Genomic DNA, 19,276 nt, shown 5'->3' on the forward strand with positions numbered 1-19,276 from the left:
TTAAGATCGTTTGCTTGCAAGACTTCCAGGAAACAGCACCACCCCCAAGAGTAAACATATACCCAGTAGTGGCCTTCATCTCATCAGCATCAGAGATCCAATTCGCATCACTATACCCTTCAAGTACCGATGGGAATCCCGTATAGTGAAGCCCGTGGTTGACAGTACCTTTCAAGTAGCGCATAATTCTTTCAACAGCACGCCAATGAACATCGCCCGGGTTTGCAACAAACCGGCTAAGTTTGCTCACAGCAAACGCGATGTCAGGCCTCGTTGCGCTAGCTAGGTACATAAGTGAACCGATAATTTGAGAGAATCTCAATTGATCTATAGCTGTGCCTTTAAACTTTCGAATAAGCACACTAGGATCATATGGGGTTTGACAAATTTTGCAGTCTGAATATCCAAAGCGACTCAAAATCTTATCAACATAGTGGGATTGCAGGAGTGTAATCCCACCCTCATCATCTCTCAACAGCTTGATGTTCAAGATAACATCAGCCACCCCAAGGTCCTTCATCTCAAAGTTTTGAGACAGAAAAGACTTAACCTCCTCAATTACTTTGAGGTTGGTTCCAAATATCAGTATGTCATCAACATACAAGCACAATATAACTCCTTCGCCCCCACCATGGCGATAGTATACACATTTGTCAGCTTCATTAACAACGAAGCCAACAGATGTCAGAGTTGTATTAAACTTCTCATGCCATTGCTTAGGTGCTTGTCTCAGACCATATAAAGATTTCAGCAACTTACACACCTTTCCTTCCTGACCTTCTATCACAAAGCCATCTGGCTGTTGCATATAGATTTCCTCATTTAGCTCTCCATTCAGGAAAGCCGTCTTAACGTCCATTTGATGAACGAGAAGACCATGAGAGGCCGCCAATGAGAGTAGTACTCTAATGGTGGTCAGTCTAGCCACAGGTGAATAAGTATCGAAGAAATCTTCCTCTTCTTTCTGGGCATAGCCCTTGGCCACAAGCCTAGCCTTGTACTTTTCAATCGTACCATCGGGCCTAAGCTTCCTTTTGAACACCCACTTGCATCCCAATGGTTTGCAACCATAGGGACGATCAGTAATTTCCCATGTCCCGTTAGCCATGATGGAGTCCATCTCGCTACGGACAGCAGCTTTCCAGTAATCAGCATCTGGAGAAGCATACGCTTCTGAAATAGAAGTGGGATTATCATCCACGAGGTATACGAAGAAATCATCACCAAAGGTCTTTGCAGTCCTTTGTCTCTTGCCCCTACCACGGGCTTCCTCGTCATCCTCCTCAGGATTTTCATCATGTGTTTGTTCATAATATTCCATAGGAATGGCAGGTTCAGGAGTTATCTCAGATTCCTGTCTAGAAGTGCTTTGCATATATCTCATGGGAAATATATCCTCAAAGAATGTAGCATCCCTCGACTCCATTATTGTACCGACCTTCACGTCAGGTACCTCAGATTTCACTACTAGAAATCTATAGCCTACGCTATTCTTAGCGTATCCCAAATTAACGCAATCCACAGTCTTTGGTCCAAGCTTACGCTTCTTGGGGATCGGCACATTGACTTTCGCCAAGCAGCCCCAAGTGCGTAAGTACGAGAGTGTCGTCCTTCTCTTCGACCACTCCTCGTAGGGAGTGACCTCATTATCTTTTGTAGGAACTTTATTCAGGACATGACACGCGGTCAATATAGCCTCCCCCCACCATGCCTTGGATAAACCCGATGTATCTAACATGGCGTTAACCAAATCAGTTAGAGTACGGTTTTTCCGCTCGGCAACCCCGTTTGACTGGGGTGAATAGGGAGGCGTCCTCTCGTGAATAATGCCGTGTTCCGCACAAAATGAATCAAATTCGTTTGAGAAGTACTCTCCACCACGATCAGATCGGACTCGTTTAATTTTCTTTTCAAGTTGATTCTCAACTTCTGCCTTATAGATTTTAAAGTAGTGTAGAGCCTCATCTTTAGTATTTAACAGATACACATAGCAAAATCTAGTGGAATCATCTATCAATGTCATGAAGTATTTCTTTCCACCTTTAGTCAACACACCATTCATCTCACAAAGATCAGAATGTATGAGTTCTAATGGTGCCAAGTGTCTCTCCTCTGCAGCCTTGTGAGGCTTGCGAGGTTGCTTTGCTTGCACACACGAGTGGCACTTAGAACCTTTGGCTAAAGTGAAAGTTGGGATTAAATTCAGTTTTGCTAGCCGCGACATAACACCGAAACTTATGTGACAAAGACGTGAATGCCAAACTTCAGATTCATTAACACTCGAATGAATATTGTTCACGACTTTATTACAAAAATCTGCTAGAGAAAGGCGGAACAGACCTCCGCATTCATAACCTTTTCCAACGAAAAGTCCATATTTCGTAACTACTACTTTATTAGACTCGAACACCAACTTAAACCCTTCTCTACACAGAAGGGAGCCACTAACGAGATTCTTCTTGATGGCGGGGACATGCTGCACGTTCTTCAGCTGCACGATCCTTCCCGAAGTAAACTTCAGATCGACCGTGCCAACACCAAGAACAGAAGCACTCGTGCCATTCCCCATCAATACGGACCCGCGACCGGTGGCCTGATAAGAAGAGAACAAAGATAAGTCAGCACACACATGAATATTTGCACCCGTGTCCACCCACCAATCGGTGGACTGACAAACTGTAAATACAGTAAGTAAATTACCGTACCCAGATGCACCACTTTCATTGTTGCCCACAATCATGTTTGCAGACTTGGAGTCCTGCGCCGGCTTCTTGTACTTGTTTGGGCATTTGTTCGCCCAATGTTCCTCTGAACCACAAGTATAGCAGCCATCTCCCTTCTTATTCTTCTTGAAGGGCTTCTTCCCCTTCTTCTTGAAGTCGGTATTCTGTTGGACAGAGTTCTTTCCCTTGGGCTTGTGAGAATTGAAGTTCCTCTGATGTACCATATTGGCAGCAGAAGAGCTTTCCACCGCTTTTCCATTGGAGTCCTTTGCTCTCGAGTTCTGCTCAACACTCAGATGGCCGATGATGTCCTCTACTGAGAACTCACGCCTCTGATGTTTCAGAGTAGTAGCAAAGTTCCTCCAGGAATTAGGGAGCTTAGCAATTATACAGCCCGCGACAAACTTGCCCGGCAAATTGCACTTAAGAACCTCAAGTTCCTTAGCTATGCATATTATCTCATGAGCTTGTTCCAATACAGAACGGTTGTCAACCATCTTGTAATCGTGGAACTGCTCCATAACATACATCTCACTCCCAGCATCGGTGGCCCCGAATTTAGATTCGAGCGCCTCCCACAAGTCCTTGGCAACATGCATATGTAAATATGCATCAACCAGCTTATCTCCGATCACGCTAATGACTGCTCCAAGGAATAGGACGGTGGCCTCCTTAAACATCTTCTCCTGTTCAGGAGTGATAGTTTCCGTAGGAGTGACACCGGCTACCCAGAACACGTTCATAGCCGTGAGCCATAAGGTGGTTCTCGTTTGCCAACGCTTGAAAAAAGTACCGGTAAACTTATCCGGTTTCAGTGCAGCAGCAAAACCATTACTCGAAAAATTCCTACAGACATTAGGTTTTTGGATTGTTGAGTAAGTAGGCAATTTTCCGAGTACATTAATCCACAAAATAATAACTACCATGGCATTGACTAGACTAATGACATACTGATCTTGAGCTAACCTAGCACATACTACGCATATAGTGGATACATGTATGCAAACAAGTAGTACTGCTAGAGTAAATACGAGTCCGAGTCGGTAAAAATAAGCGCGTAGGTATGAGCTCTGCTCATTCCCGCAACCCGTGACGAGGCGTGGCGAGGCGGGCGGCGGAGGAGGAGTGCGCGAGGGCACCTTCTCTTCTCATTCTCCAATAGCATGTGGAAGAGAGACCCTTATAAAGGGGTCCAAACTCTCCTCCACTAGCGGGGTGGGACTAAACTCCCACCACCTTGCCATGCCACCACCTACATGGGCCCTTGTAGATTTTCTGAAATTCTCTAATGGGCCTAAGGCCCACCTTCAAATTTCAACACTGATTTCAGAGATTGGGAGTTCGGAGTTTGATTTATCTTTCGTCTACAACTTTAAAGTTTGTTTCGAACTTTTTCCAAAAAAAAAACACGATGACCCTACGAAGTGATATCCCATCCGAGGCAGACATGGTTGGTGCCGTGGTGGCAACAGCATTCCAGCACGGACACCGACTTGTCCTGCGCCGGCCCGGCCCGGCCCGGGTAACTTGTGGGTTACCCGAGTCAAACCCACACCACACCCCAAGGACGGCGAAAAACCAAGCGAAGAAGAAGAAAAAAAAGGGCACAGAACACAACGCACGGCACCGTCACCGCTTGTCGCCGTCCAACTCCCCCCATGAGGCCGCCCCCGAGGCACCCCGCCGCCTCCCCCTCCTCGCTCCAGCAGCACTAGCAGCCGACGATCCGCCCGCCCGCGCGCGCCCCGCCGGCCGCCGCCATGCTCTTCGCGCGCCGCGACATCGAGGCCGCGGCCGCCGGCGCCCAGGACGGCTCGCCGGCCGCCAAGAGGGGCAAGCCGGACGCGGCCGACGCGGCGCGCCCCACGCTGACGCGGACCGAGGCGCTCGCGGCTGCGGCCGTGCTCGCGCTCTTCGTCGCCGGGATCTTCTGCATCTTCCTCGCCGCGCCCCGCCGCGAGTTCGGCCAGATCCTCCGCCTCCCGCGCAGCCTCGCCGACGTGCGCCTCCTCAAGTAGGGCTCAATCCTCTCACCCCCCACGCTTCCCGGCCCCGCTGCGTGCTTTAGATCGCAGATACTTTCATGGCTGTGGAATGTAGTTTGAATCCTACTGTACTTTACAAGCCAAGTAAGGTGTCGATTTGATCTGTCGAGTTTCTGATCCGATTGGGGGTTTTAGGTGTGTCGCGGTAGGTAAGCTGTGCTCCTGCCTACATTCTAATAATGATCTAATCACAGGAAACTGAGACCATGCTCTACTCGATGCAACCACGAGACAATTAGGAAGTAAACAGCAAGGTGGATACATACTAGTTTCCCAGTAGAACAGAGGAGATACTAGTTCATAAGAAGAGGCTACAAGAGCCGATGGATCTCCATTGTAGTTACTCACCATACTCTAGTGCATTCAGTTATGTTTCTACTCCCTCTGTAACTAAATACTTGTAGTTGGGGAGAACTAGTATTCTACAAACAAGTATTTAGGTACAGAGGGAGTAATTGTTACTGGTAGTATTCTTCTACAAACAAGCTGAATGCATATGATGGTTTTTCCTTACTCATAGCATTATCAGGATCGAATCATTAAGATACATTCATGATTGTTTTTTACAGGCAGTATTAAATACATGATCACTTCCTTTTATGATTCAGTAGTAACTATTTTATATATGCATCATTTATGTGTTGTGATAACAGTGAATACATTTTAGAAAACTGAATTCGTATACTGACTTTCCTTTCTGAAACTTGCAGGGACAATCTTGCTGTGTATGCAAGTGAGCATCAGGCAAATTTCGTGTTGGGGTATTGCTCCATATACATCTTCATGCAAACATTTATGATCCCCGGAACAATATTTATGTCTTTACTTGCTGGAGCGCTTTTTGGGGTGATTAAAGGGGGTGTTTTGGTCGTCTTCACTGCCACAGCTGGGGCATCATCTTGCTATTTTCTCTCCAAGTTGATTGGCAGACCTTTGGTTTGCTGGTTGTGGCCTGAAAGACTGAGATATTTCCAGTCAGAGGTAATCTTCTGCTTTTAATAAAAACTGCTTACTGTATCTCCACTCGCAATATTTTTCTTGAGATCTTTCCCCCAACTGATGAGAGCTTTCCTGTTCTTTATTCCATATAACTAATACTTTTGATTCCTTTGCAGATCGCAAAGAGGAAAGACAAGCTGTTGAACTACATGCTTTTTCTGAGAATAACACCAACTCTGCCCAATACTTTCATAAATATGGCGTCACCTATTGTCGACATACCTTTCCATATTTTCTTTGCTGCAACACTAATTGGGCTCATCCCAGCATCTTATATTACTGTAAAGGTAAATATCAACGCCTGCAGTGATCTTATATTTTTGCTCAGTTCTGTCTGGAACAAAGCAATTACCTGAACTAGGATCCATGTTATATGTTCAAATGTCACATGAAAATGGACTAGAATCGCTTAAACTGTTGATGTCTGAGTATCATAACTTGTTTTCCGTTATAAACAATTTTCATTGTTCTTTTGCTTAAATATGACATGTTTTGGGTTCTGGATGCTCTTGCATTTTTCTTTTGCTGAGGTTTTGGGTAAATAAGTCACTAATGGGTAGTTGGTTGCGGGTGCATCATATAGAAAGGCACCGCATTTCTAATTGCATTTCTACATAAAACAACTGCTCTGATTGGTTCAATAATTTATCCTAAGTAATGTTGCATTGTTGAAGTTTGCTGGCTTCGTAGCTTCAATAAAAGCTGCACGAGGAACGGCATCAGCAAGGTGGTTTAGCTCAGAATAAGAAACATCTAGATTATAAAATGCAAGGAATATGGCAGAATATTGTTAGACTGCCTATGCACACTCTTACCTAGCACATAAGTCGGTCAGAACCAATGCATGAAACTATTTGAAAACAGTATATATTGATGAATAATTAACTTAGTTCGTTAGTGCCCCCTACCAGGAAACCACCTGAGCTTTACTAGCGGCAATTTAAGATACCCAAGTTCATGCCTGGATGGTTAGTGGAAGCATCTTTGATAGCCCTTTGCCCACAAGGATCAAACCTCAGGTTTGGCTCCCTTTGTGTCTCACTATGGCAGATTTTTTTTTTTAGTGGTAGACGATACCAACCAATAGCAAGACGCAGGTGTTGACTTTGCAATATTCAAACACGGCGAGTATCCAGTATTTTAATTTTTCATAACATTCTACTTCAAGCCATTATCCCCGATCTGGCTGTGCATCGGGGAACTAACTTGTTTGCTTTTGGAAGCATCTCTGAATGATAGCTTAGTTTCTGGATGACGAGTTCATACCTGCCAACTAATTGTTTTTACCACTGTCCTGCAGGCTGGGAGAGCTCTAGGCGATCTAAGATCAGTTAGGGAATTGTATGACTTCAAGACATTAGTTGTTCTATTCCTCATTGGATCTGTCGCCGTCGTCCCAACCATCCTGAAAAGGAAGAGAACATATGAGTGATGCCTCAGGCAATATCGATATATACAGTCCCCGATGCCCCAGCGTGTACTAGCCCCCCTTTTTTCGCCTTTTCTTTTCCTTCCCTATATATGTATACCTATTTAATTTAGATGTAAAGATGTAAGAAACGGAATGCCTCCCTTGAAAGTCGGTATTACGCAATAAAAGTGGTGCTATTGCTGTATCCGCTTGCCTGTTGTTCTGAAATTGCAGTTCTCATTGCTATCTGACTTCCAAGCGCAAGTATTAAGGATTTTCTACAAGCAGCCTGGCTAAGTTGAGGTGGTCACGGCTGGAGAGCGTTACCGGACACGCCCTAAACCATATCTGAATTGGATAAATTGTGTTGTGGAATGGCTCATTTTTTAGCTGAATGTGCAGAATGGCTATATTTGTATTTTAAGCTCTACATTTTAGGGCATCTTTTGCCCCCGGAGGAACATGGAGCGAAATTATAGCCTGTATAATAATGGCTATAATTGAGGTACATAAAGTTCTATGCTCGAGCTCAAATTCACCCTCGTGAACAGCAAAATCAAAAAGATAGTTAAAGTTCTTAAAATTATGATTTTTTTTATAACTAACTTTTTTTTATTCTCTACATATGTGCAATTATTCCTGAAGATTTTTTTAATGCTGTCGACGATAAGAACAAATTCGATGCTCCAAAACGACTTTTTATTTGAAAGCATTTTTTTAGTGTTGATTTTGCCCAGCAGAAACATAGTAATTTTTGTTGTAAAAAACAGATTTTTTTAACATTCCTATTAATTTTTTAAGATTTTAGTGTTCATAGCAGGAGAATTGAGCTGGGGATTAGGAGAACGATGATTGTTTTTGCTTTAGACAAACACTTTCGATGATTGAGCTGTGCCGAAACACTGAGTGGTCTTTCAGGCTTTTGTAGGCTCGATAACAGTTCGGCCTCGTAGGCCCATACTCAAGCCCAAGCCCAAGCCCAATACCGGAGCACCCTCCCAGCCACCTTATCGTCTCCCCCCACGGGTTCTATCCTCGACAGAAGATTCCGGTGAGGAACACACGCACCTCCTCCTCGTCAGTCGAGCACAGCAGAAATGGCGACCCTCTCCATGGTCTCCGGCCCCGTCGCCACCTCGTCCCTCCCCCTCTCCACCCGCCGCCGCGCCTCCTCCGTCTCCTTCCCCGGCCCCAAGGTGAGCACCGCCTCCCCTCTCTTTCGCGCACGACCTTGAATCGAGCGTGCCACCAGGTCCCGCCGTGCGCCGCTTGCGTTTCTTGTCCCCGTGTATGCGCGTGTGTAGCTCCATTGATATGCCCGGGATGCTGGAAGAATGGGGTGCTTGCTTGTGAACCATGAATGTCCTAGCACATTTTGCCCGATAATGTAATTTCTTCGCACATCAATCTGAATGTTGTAAGGATGCTTCTTTGGTACCCCCTCCATACAAAAATAAGTGTCGCAAATTTAGCACGTACTAAGCTAGTACAAATTTATAGTACTAAAGCAGCGACACTTATTTTGGAGCGGAGGGAGTATTTTTCTTCCCTATACATGCCACTTCACATGTATTTATAGAGAAGATGTTGTTTGATATGTACATGTGTGTAGGTGACTGTTTTGTGGTTTTGATTCTTCTGTTTATTGGGGATTTTATACAGAAGGGCGGCATTGGTCACGGTGGGCTGCGCATCGAGTGCATCCGTATCGGTGGTGTTGAGATTCCTAACCACAAGAGGGTGGAGTACTCGCTGCAGTACATCCATGGCATCGGGCGGAACCGCTCCCGCCAGATCCTTCTGGACCTCAGCTTCGACAACAAGGTCACCAAGGACCTCTCCGAGGAGGAGGTCATCACGCTCCGTAAGGAGGTCACCAAGTACATGATTGAAGGAGACCTTGTAAGAAAGGCTCTGATCCCCCTGCCAATATGATTTATTCCATTCCATGTTGTTACAACAACAACAACCGTTACGATATTCAGTTAGAGGCTTAGCCGGGACCTGTTTATCTAGTTCTTCCCACATTTCTTTGAAATATATGTCATTTCACTGTTACAATGGTAACATCTCAAAAAGTTCTAAAAGTAGCATCTTCAAAAGATATGAAAATACTGAATAGTGCCATGTTTAGAATTTATCCCATGTTGTTATTATAACTATGCCATCAGGATATTCTATTAGCAGCTTAGAATTAATTCGCTACTTGCTAGGCCATGTTTAGTTCTCGCCATGATTCTTAAAAAAATGAACTGAATATTGCCCCCAATGCTTTACAGAAACGGTTCAACCGTGTGGCGATTGAGAGGATGAAGGAGATCCGGTGCTACAAGGGCATCCGGCACAAGCTCGGCCTCCCTGTCCGAGGCCAGCGGACAAAGAACAACTGCAGGACGCTCAAGGGGAAGAGGGCTTCAGTCGCCAAGAAGAAGTCGGCTTCGTCCTCCGAGGAATAAGTGGCATTGCCATGTGTATTTACCTCCTGTTCGGCTCTTGTGCGCTACATCACGGCGCTACCGTTTGGTGCTCCGTTTCAAGTTTCCATGCCGTCGTGGATGAGTTATTATGGGGATATGGTTGGATGCTGCAAAGTTTATAGTCATGACATCTCTTCTGTTATGTTCTTTGATGCTAAACCATCAAGGTTACACGCGTGTCTCGTCCCAAGCACACAAGTATGTTTTTTCGTGCACGCATCTTTTCTCTTGCCGCGTGTCTGCTTGATGCAAAGACGCTCTACCAGCTATTGATACCAGATCAGCGATTTAGCGTGATGCAAAGACGCCCTACCAGCTATTGATGCTAGATTAGCGGTTTAGCGTATTTGACGCCGGTGCTTGGAGAATTTTCCAATTGCCATTGGAAGATCATGCTGCGCAGTCATTTTATTTGCAAGGTGGACAGAGGAGCTCCACTGGTAGCTCAGTAATGTGCCACTGTCAGATTTGATTGCTAGACTGCTACTCCCTCCGTTCCTAAATATAATTCTTTAAAGAGGTTTCATTAGTGGACTACATACAGATGTATATAGACATATTTTAGAGCGTAGATTCACTCATTTTTCTCCGTATGTAGACTCCTAGTGAAATATCTTAAAAGACTTATATTTAGGAACGGAGGGAGTAGAAGATACGAGGTCCAGTCACAGAAACCATGCAAGAATCCAAGACACTGAAAACCTTTGGATTCGGGATGGATTTGAGGTGGATCAGTAATTTTGTGCGAGTTGAGACATCCGGCTGCTGCCCCACGCGCTATGCCGACCACTCAAAAACCCCGCGGCTCCTTCGAGAGAAGACGGACACGACTGGGGGGCTGCATGCCACGCTCGCTCACACAAAAATCTCTACTCTTTCCCTCCCGTGCCGTGGCCTGCCATGGCGCTCGTCTCGCTCCCGCCCGCCGCCGCCGCCTCCTCGTCGTCTACCACCCACCTCCTGACGCCGCCGGCGAGCATCGGCATCAGCAGCGTCGGCGGGAGGGGAGGGCCACGCCCACGGGGCGACGGCGGCCTCGCGCTGCCGCTGCCGGCCGGGCGCCGTCGGGGGTGGGGCGCGCCGGTGTCGTCCTTCTCCTCCTTCCTGCCGTCCTTCTTCACGGGGAGCAAGAAGAAGGAGGAGGAGGACGCCAAGAAGGCCGAGAGGCTCAAGGCGGAGCTGCTGGCGGCCATCGCGCCGCTCGACCGCGGCGCCGAGGCCACGCCCGAGGACAAGGACCGCGTCGACCAGGTGAGGTGGCCAGTGGCCTTCTTTTTTCAGCTCCGCCGTCCTCGCCGGCGCTGATCTCCATGGCTCACGCCCTCCGGCCGGGTTGGTTGGTTGGTCCAGATCGCGCAGCGGCTGGAGGAGGTGAGCCCGACCAAGGAGCCGCTCAAGTCCGAGCTCCTCAACGGCAAGTGGGAGCTCCTCTACACCACCTCCACTTCCATTCTCCAGCCACAGGTTCCTCCTCCTCCTCCTCCTCCTCCTCCTCCTCCTCCTCCTTATCTTCTCCGCCATTTATTTACTACTCCTTCCGTCCCAAAATTAACACCGCTGCTTTAGCATTAAATTTGTACCAACTTAGTACGTACTGAGTAGTATATAATTCTGTTTTTCTGTGCTGTGATGCATTGCATAAATAAATAAATAAGAGTCAGAAATTAGCATATTCTTGAAGCAGCTCTTCGTTGTCATCTCTGAAAATGGCAATTAAATCATGGCCTGAGCTGGGCGGCTGCATTCCTCACAAAACAAAACAGGATATGCAGCTGCATTCGGTTCTTCTTTTTCATTCCAAAGAAAGATGTTCAGTGCACTGTGCACGTACCCTTGAAGACAGCTGGGCTCTTCTCCAAATAGACAAGAGCCTGTTAGTTCAGGCATATTAAACCCTGTTGGAATGCTACATTTGTGTTCACTTACTGATGCATGCAGAGGCCAAAGTTTCTGAGGCCATACGGGACGATTTACCAGGCGATCAACACCGACACGCTACGAGCTCAAAACATGGAGACACTGCCTTACTTCAATCAGGTAACTTATTTGCACCAATAACTAGTTCCAGTGTGTGTGCCTTCCCCCTAAGGCCTTGTTCGGTTGCAACAGATTTGAAGGGGATTGGAGTGGATTGAGGAGGATTAAATCCCCTGTAAGTCAAATTCCACCTCAATCCCCTCCAATCCTCTCTAATCCTTTTGTGGTGGGGATTAACCGAACAAGCCCTAAAAGAGATAGATTATACTGCAAAAATTCCTTTCTTTGCTTTTCTTCGTTAAGACGCAAAGAGTTGTCGCTCGGGAGGAACGATATGCTTTACAGATTATATTTGGCGTGGTACAGGTCAGTTTTACTATGTGTTATGGCCTTACTCTTGTGGATAATTGGATAAGCACCTCCCAAAAAGTTGGGATAAGGGGATGCGTCCGTTGAAGGATTGTTTGAGCCGGTGAAGGCTTTACTTCTCTTTGGACATCTGGTGAAGCCTTACTTGATTTAGAACACGAAATGTCCATTTCCTCCTTGCAACCTCATCATCCGTCGAAGACTTGAGCTACTGCATAACTGATATAGCACGGTAGGCACATTCAATGTAACACTACCCCACCTCCCATTCGTTTATCTGAATTTTGGAGACGCATTCTGAAATTAGAACAGCAAACAGCATGCACGCTGTCGTTGGTAAAAATTTACTACTCCCTCCGTTTCTAAATATAAGTCTTTTTAAATATTTCATTAGAGGACTACATACGAAGCAAAATGAATGAATCTACATTCTAAAGTAGTCTATATACATCCGTATGTAGTCCTCTAGTGAAACCTCTAAAAAGACATATATTTGGGAACAAAGGGAGTAGTGTTTTTAACCATAATACTGGTTACCGCTTGCAAGTGCTGCTTCTGCGTGTGTACCGTGGTGATGTGATGGCATTTGCTTCTGCAGGTCACTGCCAACTTGGTGCCTCTCAACTCTAGAAAAGTGGCAGTTAGGTTTGATTACTTCAAAATATTTAGCCTGGTGAGACATTTTATCTCCTACTATAGTCAATAGTCTGCTTCTTAACACCAGACGATTGATACCGAGTAAATTCTTAATGTTGTTTCATGGTTAGATCCAAATCAAAGCACCTGGAAGTGGCAAAGGTGAACTAGAGATCACATATCTTGATGAAGAGCTCAGGTCAGCTTATCTGCCCCTCTCAATGGCTTCTTATGTGGAGTACCCACCACTTGTGCCGTATAATTGATTCATCCCCCCACTCTATTCTCCATCATTGCAATACTGAACTAATTTTTTCATCAAATTGTCAATCCCTAAAAGATACTTAAACAAGGATTATGAATCGGTACTCTGCAAATTTGTGCATGACATATACATAAATTTTTAGCATTGGAAATGTATACCCTTAAAATAGACATCGAAATGCCATTGTTACACCTCATTTTTTCATGTAATTTCTACCCTTCCAGTGCTCAAAGTAGAATAGCTTGGTGTGTTTTTTGGGGGGAAGAAAATGTATGTTGTGGTATCAGGGATAACATCCACTGATGTGATGCTGCGAAAAATCTTCTCGCTGGATTTGCAGGGTTTCAAGAGGAGACAAGGGGAACTTGTTCGTGCTGAAGATGGTCGACCCATTATACCGAGTTCCGTTGTAATAACCGTAGCTAAATGCTAGTGTCCACCGCTACGAGAATCAGGTGCCAACAATCCAAAATGTTCAAAAAAAAATCGGCCCGGGCCAAATACAGGACGTGTAAATATTAAGGTTTGAGTTTAATTAGTCTATACAGCACATGGCACATTTGAACTGACAGAACTCAGATGTGGACAGCAAAATGTATATGCATTTGCCATTTAGTCCTAATCCTTCTTCGCTGTTGAAGTCCAGTAATCCAGTAAATGAATTTGGATTGCAACTCCTAGAGTCTTTCGCCCCATATTACCTTGTTTTGGCAAGATGATTGATGAGACAATCTCTATGTGACAGATTCAGTTACAGACAAAAAAGTCAAGCCTGTGGATAGGAGAAATTCCCAAAGAAGAAACCACGGCGCTAATAATGCTACATCATTAAACTCAACACCTTATCCATGTTACATCAGACAAAGGCATGCGGTTTGTAGAGCGTGTTTATGCGATCCGTTTAACCACCCTTGTCCCCATCACCCTCCCTCTACGAAAGATTGGATTTCAATCTCATTGTTACCACGGTATACTTTGTATCATCTTCAGGCATCGTCTGCAGGGTGCTAATGGGCTATCCTTAGTAGTACCCTATACCGCTGTCCTGAGATTGACGATCCATATCTGCCATCGCGGTGAGTTGTGCCTTCTCATGAAATTTGCTCCTCTCCAGACGACAGCCGAAATGAAACTTCAGCCCTCGCTTCCTCCAGCTTACCAAATAGCTCTTTCATGAACTGGGATTGTGTGCCGTGTGTTATCCGAAGTACATCTGCTGCCCTAGTTAACAATTTCAGAGCGTCCTCCGTGTACTCAAGCAACCTATGGCATGGAGGAGCTTTTAGTTAGCACTGTTCAGCGGTGCAAAGAAGGAACAGTCAGGAAAGAAGAAAATAGAGAGCCAGTGTTAGGCAAAAGACAAACATAGGGGTACTTGCGAATTTTAATTACTACAGTATATGAAAGGCCATCACAACTTAAAACCTCGTGTCAAAATGTGCTACGGTTGCTGAAAAGGCATGTCCATATCATAACAGTGCCAAATGATTAATAGACAGGGCATATACTGGCAGGGAAAGCTATCACATCATAGATGACACATGAACGGAAGTGTGTGGATAGGTAAAAGTACCCTTACCATTCGAGCTTTCCGCAAGTATAGAATTGCAGTCCGACCATTGGATGAAAAGGTGGGTAAACTCCTGATGAAAGTTCAACAACATTAGCGAACCTCGAGTTTTGCCATAAACAGTGAGCTAACATAAGGAAGAGCAATGAAAAATTGAGAAAACATTCTTTTCAATGAAAACAGACAGCAGTTTGTATTGTATCACTTGCAAGTGTCCTTTCAAACTGTTAAGATCATATATAAACTTTTTCCCTTGGCCTTCCTTGCTGATATAATGTTCTACCAGCTACTATGCGACCTGTGGATTGTGGCCAAAAAACATCAACGTTGTCATGCAGCAGCAGTTGCAGCATTGTATATACTTATTGTACTGGTCATGATCACTGCATGGTTCTCACTTTTTGTTCACTGATAACTTTCTCAATCATTATTCGAGATGATATTTTATCTCAAAACTAAACAATTAACCAATGTCGTAACTCACATGTTCACGCTTGATCCCAAACACACGTCTATCGTGAGTGTAAAATCATGTGTTCTTTAGCAAGTGCTATCAATAAGCGTTGTTTTGGGGTTTCAATGGAATGAAGCACAATAACAGGTTTCAACCTATGAATCGTTTCTTCACGAGACAAAAACAGACCATCCTAAGTTCACTCCTCACTCTATCTTTCTTTTTTTTGTTAAACCCACAGGTTGCTGCCTATCAAACTTTTAAGACCAAAAAAAGAGAACCCTAAAAAACAAGATCGGGAGAACAGATGGAAAGCACTTCCTGGCATGAGATTGAGAGAATTTTCTTACAAATATGCGAACTTTTTCCTGAAGTTAACCTCAGACGTCAGAATATGATTTGGTAGAATTCAAACCTCTTAACTCAGAACCATGATGGTGTAAAATATATACCGTATTATATAATTGTATAGCATAAGATGTTCCCAGTTAAATACAGTAGGATCAAGGTTGCCTTACTTTCATAAACTGGAATAGTCAATCTGCAATACATCAATGCAGTCTGCCAATCTTGCAACTCCATATATATCTGCAGCAATGGTATGCCTGGTGAGGTAGCAGATCTAGCGAGGATGCATGGTGAGTGGCGGTAGTGGCCGTAGTTACTCATACAGTCATTCCAGTAAATGTGTGTTGCATCCCTAAATAGTTCTTTTTGCTACACAAGCTAGAAATATACCTTCAGGAGTGTTTCACGTGTGTGAAGCAAAGTGATCGAGAAAGAATGGTAATGCTTCTGTTCTAGTTGCTCAATGATCTTGTACACTGAACCTGCTTCACTATTATCTGTATCGCTTATTAAGGTAGCAAATTGAGTGAGATACAAGACACACACTTATTAGATATGTTTGTTTCAGAAAAAAAATAGTGAAGGATACTTCCAGATGAAAGAAGCGAAGAAGCTTTGTCAGACAACAGTAATATTTCACTTGACACCTTCTTTACCTCCTCTTCATCTCTAGAAATGCTACATTTCTGGCATGTATAAGCCTTCTTTCCTAGAGATGTTGAATAGAGACAGAATATAAGATCAAGAACAATTGTGAAATATGATTTACTGTCTTTTTGTTCCATCTCTTCATTTATTATTTTCCTATCATTTCCAACCAACCCGAGTCAGGCAGCAGAAAGCCATCACACTTTTGGTCCTTGCATCTGTATCCCTCCAGGAGATCATCTTCCTCAGAATCCTGTAACATTGACGGAAATGTAACAGAACTCTGACTTGAAATTTTGTAGCAAGGTACATATATATCATATATATGTCATGATTTTTTTCCCGTATTTTTCACATGTTATAAATGTGTTTATTGGTGGCCTAGTGCACTACAGCACTAGTAGAACCTCAAAGGTGCTAGTGCATACTATATGCCCCCGTCAAATGTTAATTTCCTGGGGAAAATAAAAAAGCGAGGAACCAGAATGGAAAACCTTAATACATCGGGGACATGTGCAGGTGAAGAAGTACTGCTTGAGATCATTGTGTCTCTTCAAAGTGGTTGCTGCAGTTTCGATGTAACTTATTGATACCTGACAAAGCATATGCATCCAACATTCTCCAGAATGAGAGGAAATGTAAAGAAAAGGAAGGATAGCATGCATGTTAATGAACGAGTGACCAAGGCAGAAGACAAAAAAAATACATTCCTTACCTCAGTATTGCTACTCAAGGGTTGCAATGCGCGCACATATGCAGTCCGACCCTCAAATAGCAAAACTGCATTCGGTACACAACTTTATACCAGAAAAAGGGTAAATACAAGTACAATGATTTATCAAATGTTCGAATCTGAGATAAATGCTAAACAGGTAACAAAAGCTCAGTACACTACCTGTGGTTAATAATTGATATAGCAGGAAACAGTCCAGTCCCAAGGGGCCTCAATTCAGGATCACATATGGTATGAGCATTGCAGGCAAACTGCACACATGTAGAAGACAATAAACCATTCACACTTATTTCATAAATAATTTACGTATCATAAGGTGTCATGTGGTGCTACCACTACCACCGGCGCGACAAGGGCTAGAGCTCCTACAGTAAGTTGATCAGTTACTGCCGGTAGGGACAGGAAACATAACTGCCAGTGAAGGGAAAGCCAGGTGGATGTTGCAAGCCAGCATATAGCTATCTTTTATTTGCTTCCTTCCAAGTTAGTATACTTCCAGTTACATTTGTTAAACTAAGATTTGATTATATCGCTTTGCTAAGGCTAGCCTTAAAAAGGACTTGGGCACAGTTTTATTCTCAAGCAAAAACTAACAGAAAAGGGAGATTCGTCGCCGCACCAGGTCCTTCCCACAGCTGCACACCTGTACTTCGGTCGGGTGCACTGCTGTCACGGCACCACCAAGCCAGGGGGCTGGGTAAGGCTTCCAACCTCTCATATTACAGCTAATATCTCAAGCACATGACAATAAGCAATGCCAAGTTGTGTATACACAAAGGACTAAAATTACAAAAAATGGCCATGCTCTAAAACAGAATTAAATAATTTAAGGGGAAGAAGCTCCTCAGTGCTCCTATGATAAAGAAGAGTCAGAAACCCAGAAATGCGAAAATGAAAGGCGGAGCCCATGCCTTATGAGGCATAGCTGCCGTCCAAGCATTCACTCGATCTCATCATGGCAATGGTCTAGGCCGACACACACTTCAACTTAGTGCTATGCTATCAAAGTATACTCTTCGTCGGAATGGTCCAGACTACATGTTAATAGCAAGGACAGAACATATTACAGGCAATTGAGCATTACCTTAGAAAAAGTATGTGCAATTTCCTTAAGATCAAGTTCAATTGAAGGGAGAATCAGCTGCACAAGATTGGCCATTTGAGCATAGAGGACCAACTGATTATCATCAACCTTCGAGATGTCTATTCATACGAAGTCAATCCAACACCCTCAAAGCATAATCTTTATATTTATCATGAATCAATGTATCTTTTTTTTTGCGGGTACATGAATCAGTGTATCAAGAGAGCAGGATACGGGACTCCAACGCATCCACTAGATTGTAGTTATCTGTTGCTGAAGATGCAATGGCCTGGAAATACAAGTAGTATCAAGCTAACAGGATGCGGCCAACACTGATGCACTGAAAATACATAGGTATTGTACAGAAAGTTTTTGGCAGGAATAGGCCAAACCAGCCAATACCTTCTTTTTTTGAGGGGTCAGCCAATACCTTTTCGCTTTGCAGTTTTCTTCTTAGTATAAGTTGCACCATCAAACGGATTGTAGGAGTAAGCATCTTCTTCCTTTCCTCTGTGAGCGCTGAGATGGCTTGACACTCAAGTTGATGCAGCTTCCATTCTTCTTTCTGTGTAACAAGATTTCACTGAAAGAAGTGACATCACTGGAAGCATAACAATCAGTAGAAAGAATGTTTACGTGTGGCGAGACAGAAGCATGTATTTGCCCATCAGCGGCGTGAAACAACCGGAGGGCAGAGTCCGAACCTGGCACGCGCTCCCGCAGTACCAAGCTACTCGACAAACCGAGCACTTCCTCAGGTTGCCGGAGGCGAAGCAGTGGTCGCAGCTCGATCCAACCGAGATCCTGTTGGGCGTAGAAGCGTAGGGTTCCTGGCAAATAATGACCTCCCCTGCGAAACCGCCGCGGAATCCCACCGCATTAGCTCGATTCTACATACACCAGCGGGCTAAGCTCGACTAGAGGACTAGCATCGTCCATCCCAGCAACATCCACGCGTGCCATCCATCTGGGCATTTCGTCGAGCGGTTCGCGTGCAGGTCGGCGTATGGAGGGCAAAGAAACGCTGCGGATGAGGGAGGGAGGGAAGGGAGGGCGGGGTTACCGGGGAAGAAGCTGCGGGCGGCGACGAGGCCGCGGCCCTTCCCTGGAACGGAGGCGACGGCGAGGCCGCGGCCGGCGAGCTCGCGCTGCAGCTGCTCCGCCCACGCCGCCATCCCTTGCCGCCGACAAAATCAGAGCAGAAACAGTTGGGCCCCGCCGCGCTGGAAGTAGTGAGGCCGACTTAACCGGGCCAGACGGGCTACCTGGCTGTGTAAAGCCCATAGTGAGTTCTCATACTGGGCTTGAGCCAGGAGGCCCTGTTAGTGAGTTCTCATACTGGGCATACCTGGCCAAACGGGCCGTGCCACGCGGGACGGCCCGACTGCCCACAGACCAGGCACGACACGGGCCGGGTCTGATACGGGCTAATCGTGCTCGGACCAGGCACGAGTACGCCGTGGGCCGTGCCCGGGCTGCCACCCCGAACCCGCGTGCCGGTACGGTCCGACACGATTAGGCAGCGAAGGAGCGGGGG

General features: G+C 45.1%; 4 protein-coding genes across 6 annotated transcripts; 3 read left to right on the forward strand and 1 right to left on the reverse strand.

Moving 5' to 3' along the window:
• The first annotated feature begins 4,330 nt into the window (after positions 1-4,330).
• LOC123447353 (uncharacterized membrane protein At4g09580-like) lies at positions 4,331-7,383 on the forward strand. Of its 2 annotated transcripts, XR_006631493.1 has the most exons (5): positions 4,331-4,737; positions 5,479-5,749; positions 5,884-6,054; positions 6,679-6,786; positions 7,068-7,156. XR_006631493.1 is itself a non-coding variant. In XM_045123947.1 (4 exons), the coding sequence occupies exons 1-4, from the start codon at positions 4,484-4,486 to the stop codon at positions 7,197-7,199; spliced, it is 828 nt and encodes a 275-aa protein (XP_044979882.1). In that variant the 5' UTR covers positions 4,331-4,483; the 3' UTR covers positions 7,200-7,383. The 2 variants fall into 2 exon arrangements, 1 of the variants encoding a protein (XP_044979882.1); XM_045123947.1 differs by lacking the exon at positions 6,679-6,786 and having other exon boundaries at positions 7,068-7,383.
• An 813-nt stretch (positions 7,384-8,196) lies between these two features.
• LOC123447354 (30S ribosomal protein S13, chloroplastic-like) lies at positions 8,197-9,826 on the forward strand. The gene is made up of 3 exons (XM_045123949.1): positions 8,197-8,374; positions 8,841-9,080; positions 9,458-9,826. The coding sequence occupies exons 1-3, from the start codon at positions 8,276-8,278 to the stop codon at positions 9,632-9,634; spliced, it is 516 nt and encodes a 171-aa protein (XP_044979884.1). The 5' UTR covers positions 8,197-8,275; the 3' UTR covers positions 9,635-9,826.
• Positions 9,827-10,287: 461 nt separating this feature from the next.
• LOC123447357 (probable plastid-lipid-associated protein 4, chloroplastic) lies at positions 10,288-13,582 on the forward strand. 2 transcript variants are annotated; one of them, XR_006631494.1, is made up of 6 exons: positions 10,288-10,906; positions 11,006-11,119; positions 11,594-11,692; positions 11,999-12,233; positions 12,600-12,674; positions 12,769-12,836. XR_006631494.1 is itself a non-coding variant. In XM_045123955.1 (6 exons), exons 1-6 carry the CDS (start codon positions 10,556-10,558, stop codon positions 13,313-13,315), a joined length of 780 nt encoding a protein of 259 aa, XP_044979890.1. In that variant the 5' UTR covers positions 10,324-10,555; the 3' UTR covers positions 13,316-13,582. The 2 variants fall into 2 exon arrangements, 1 of the variants encoding a protein (XP_044979890.1); XM_045123955.1 differs by lacking the exon at positions 11,999-12,233 and adding an exon at positions 13,243-13,582 and having other exon boundaries at positions 10,324-10,906.
• LOC123447356 (histone-lysine N-methyltransferase ASHR1) lies at positions 13,552-18,934 on the reverse strand. The gene is made up of 14 exons (XM_045123954.1): positions 18,803-18,934; positions 18,444-18,589; positions 18,170-18,304; positions 17,974-18,028; positions 17,740-17,858; positions 16,818-16,906; positions 16,638-16,719; positions 16,417-16,515; positions 16,097-16,175; positions 15,864-15,983; positions 15,665-15,771; positions 15,445-15,514; positions 14,482-14,545; positions 13,552-14,165 (listed from the first exon to the last, which is right to left on the reverse strand). Exons 1-14 carry the CDS (start codon positions 18,912-18,914, stop codon positions 13,994-13,996), a joined length of 1,449 nt encoding a protein of 482 aa, XP_044979889.1. The 5' UTR covers positions 18,915-18,934; the 3' UTR covers positions 13,552-13,993.
• Positions 18,935-19,276: the final 342 nt, after the last annotated feature.

Source organism: Hordeum vulgare, chromosome 4H, assembly GCF_904849725.1.
Source record: "Hordeum vulgare subsp. vulgare chromosome 4H, MorexV3_pseudomolecules_assembly, whole genome shotgun sequence".
Taxonomy (NCBI): domain Eukaryota; kingdom Viridiplantae; phylum Streptophyta; class Magnoliopsida; order Poales; family Poaceae; genus Hordeum; species Hordeum vulgare.

Bases quoted from the DNA above. Each gene is read 5' to 3' on its own strand.
- LOC123447353 (XM_045123947.1), top strand. From the start codon at position 4,484: ATGCTCTTCGCGCGCCGCGACATCGAGGCCGCGGCCGCCGGCGCCCAG. The intron at 5,750-5,883 runs GTAATCTTCTGC...ATTCCTTTGCAG, and splicing joins TGAGATATTTCCAGTCAGAG to ATCGCAAAGAGGAAAGACAA. The intron at 6,055-7,067 runs GTAAATATCAAC...ACTGTCCTGCAG, and splicing joins CATCTTATATTACTGTAAAG to GCTGGGAGAGCTCTAGGCGA.
- LOC123447357 (XM_045123955.1), top strand. From the start codon at position 10,556: ATGGCGCTCGTCTCGCTCCCGCCCGCCGCCGCCGCCTCCTCGTCGTCT. The intron at 11,693-12,599 runs GTAACTTATTTG...TTGCTTCTGCAG, and splicing joins CACTGCCTTACTTCAATCAG to GTCACTGCCAACTTGGTGCC. The intron at 12,675-12,768 runs GTGAGACATTTT...TTTCATGGTTAG, and splicing joins ACTTCAAAATATTTAGCCTG to ATCCAAATCAAAGCACCTGG.
- LOC123447356 (XM_045123954.1), bottom strand. From the start codon at position 18,914: ATGGCGGCGTGGGCGGAGCAGCTGCAGCGCGAGCTCGCCGGCCGCGGC. The intron at 16,720-16,817 runs GTAGTGTACTGA...TCTGGTATAAAG, and splicing joins ATATCAATTATTAACCACAG to TTGTGTACCGAATGCAGTTT. The intron at 15,772-15,863 runs GTATCCTTCACT...TAAGCGATACAG, and splicing joins TTCGCTTCTTTCATCTGGAA to ATAATAGTGAAGCAGGTTCA.
- LOC123447354 (XM_045123949.1), top strand. From the start codon at position 8,276: ATGGCGACCCTCTCCATGGTCTCCGGCCCCGTCGCCACCTCGTCCCTC. The intron at 8,375-8,840 runs GTGAGCACCGCC...GATTTTATACAG, and splicing joins TCTCCTTCCCCGGCCCCAAG to AAGGGCGGCATTGGTCACGG. The intron at 9,081-9,457 runs GTAAGAAAGGCT...AATGCTTTACAG, and splicing joins ACATGATTGAAGGAGACCTT to AAACGGTTCAACCGTGTGGC.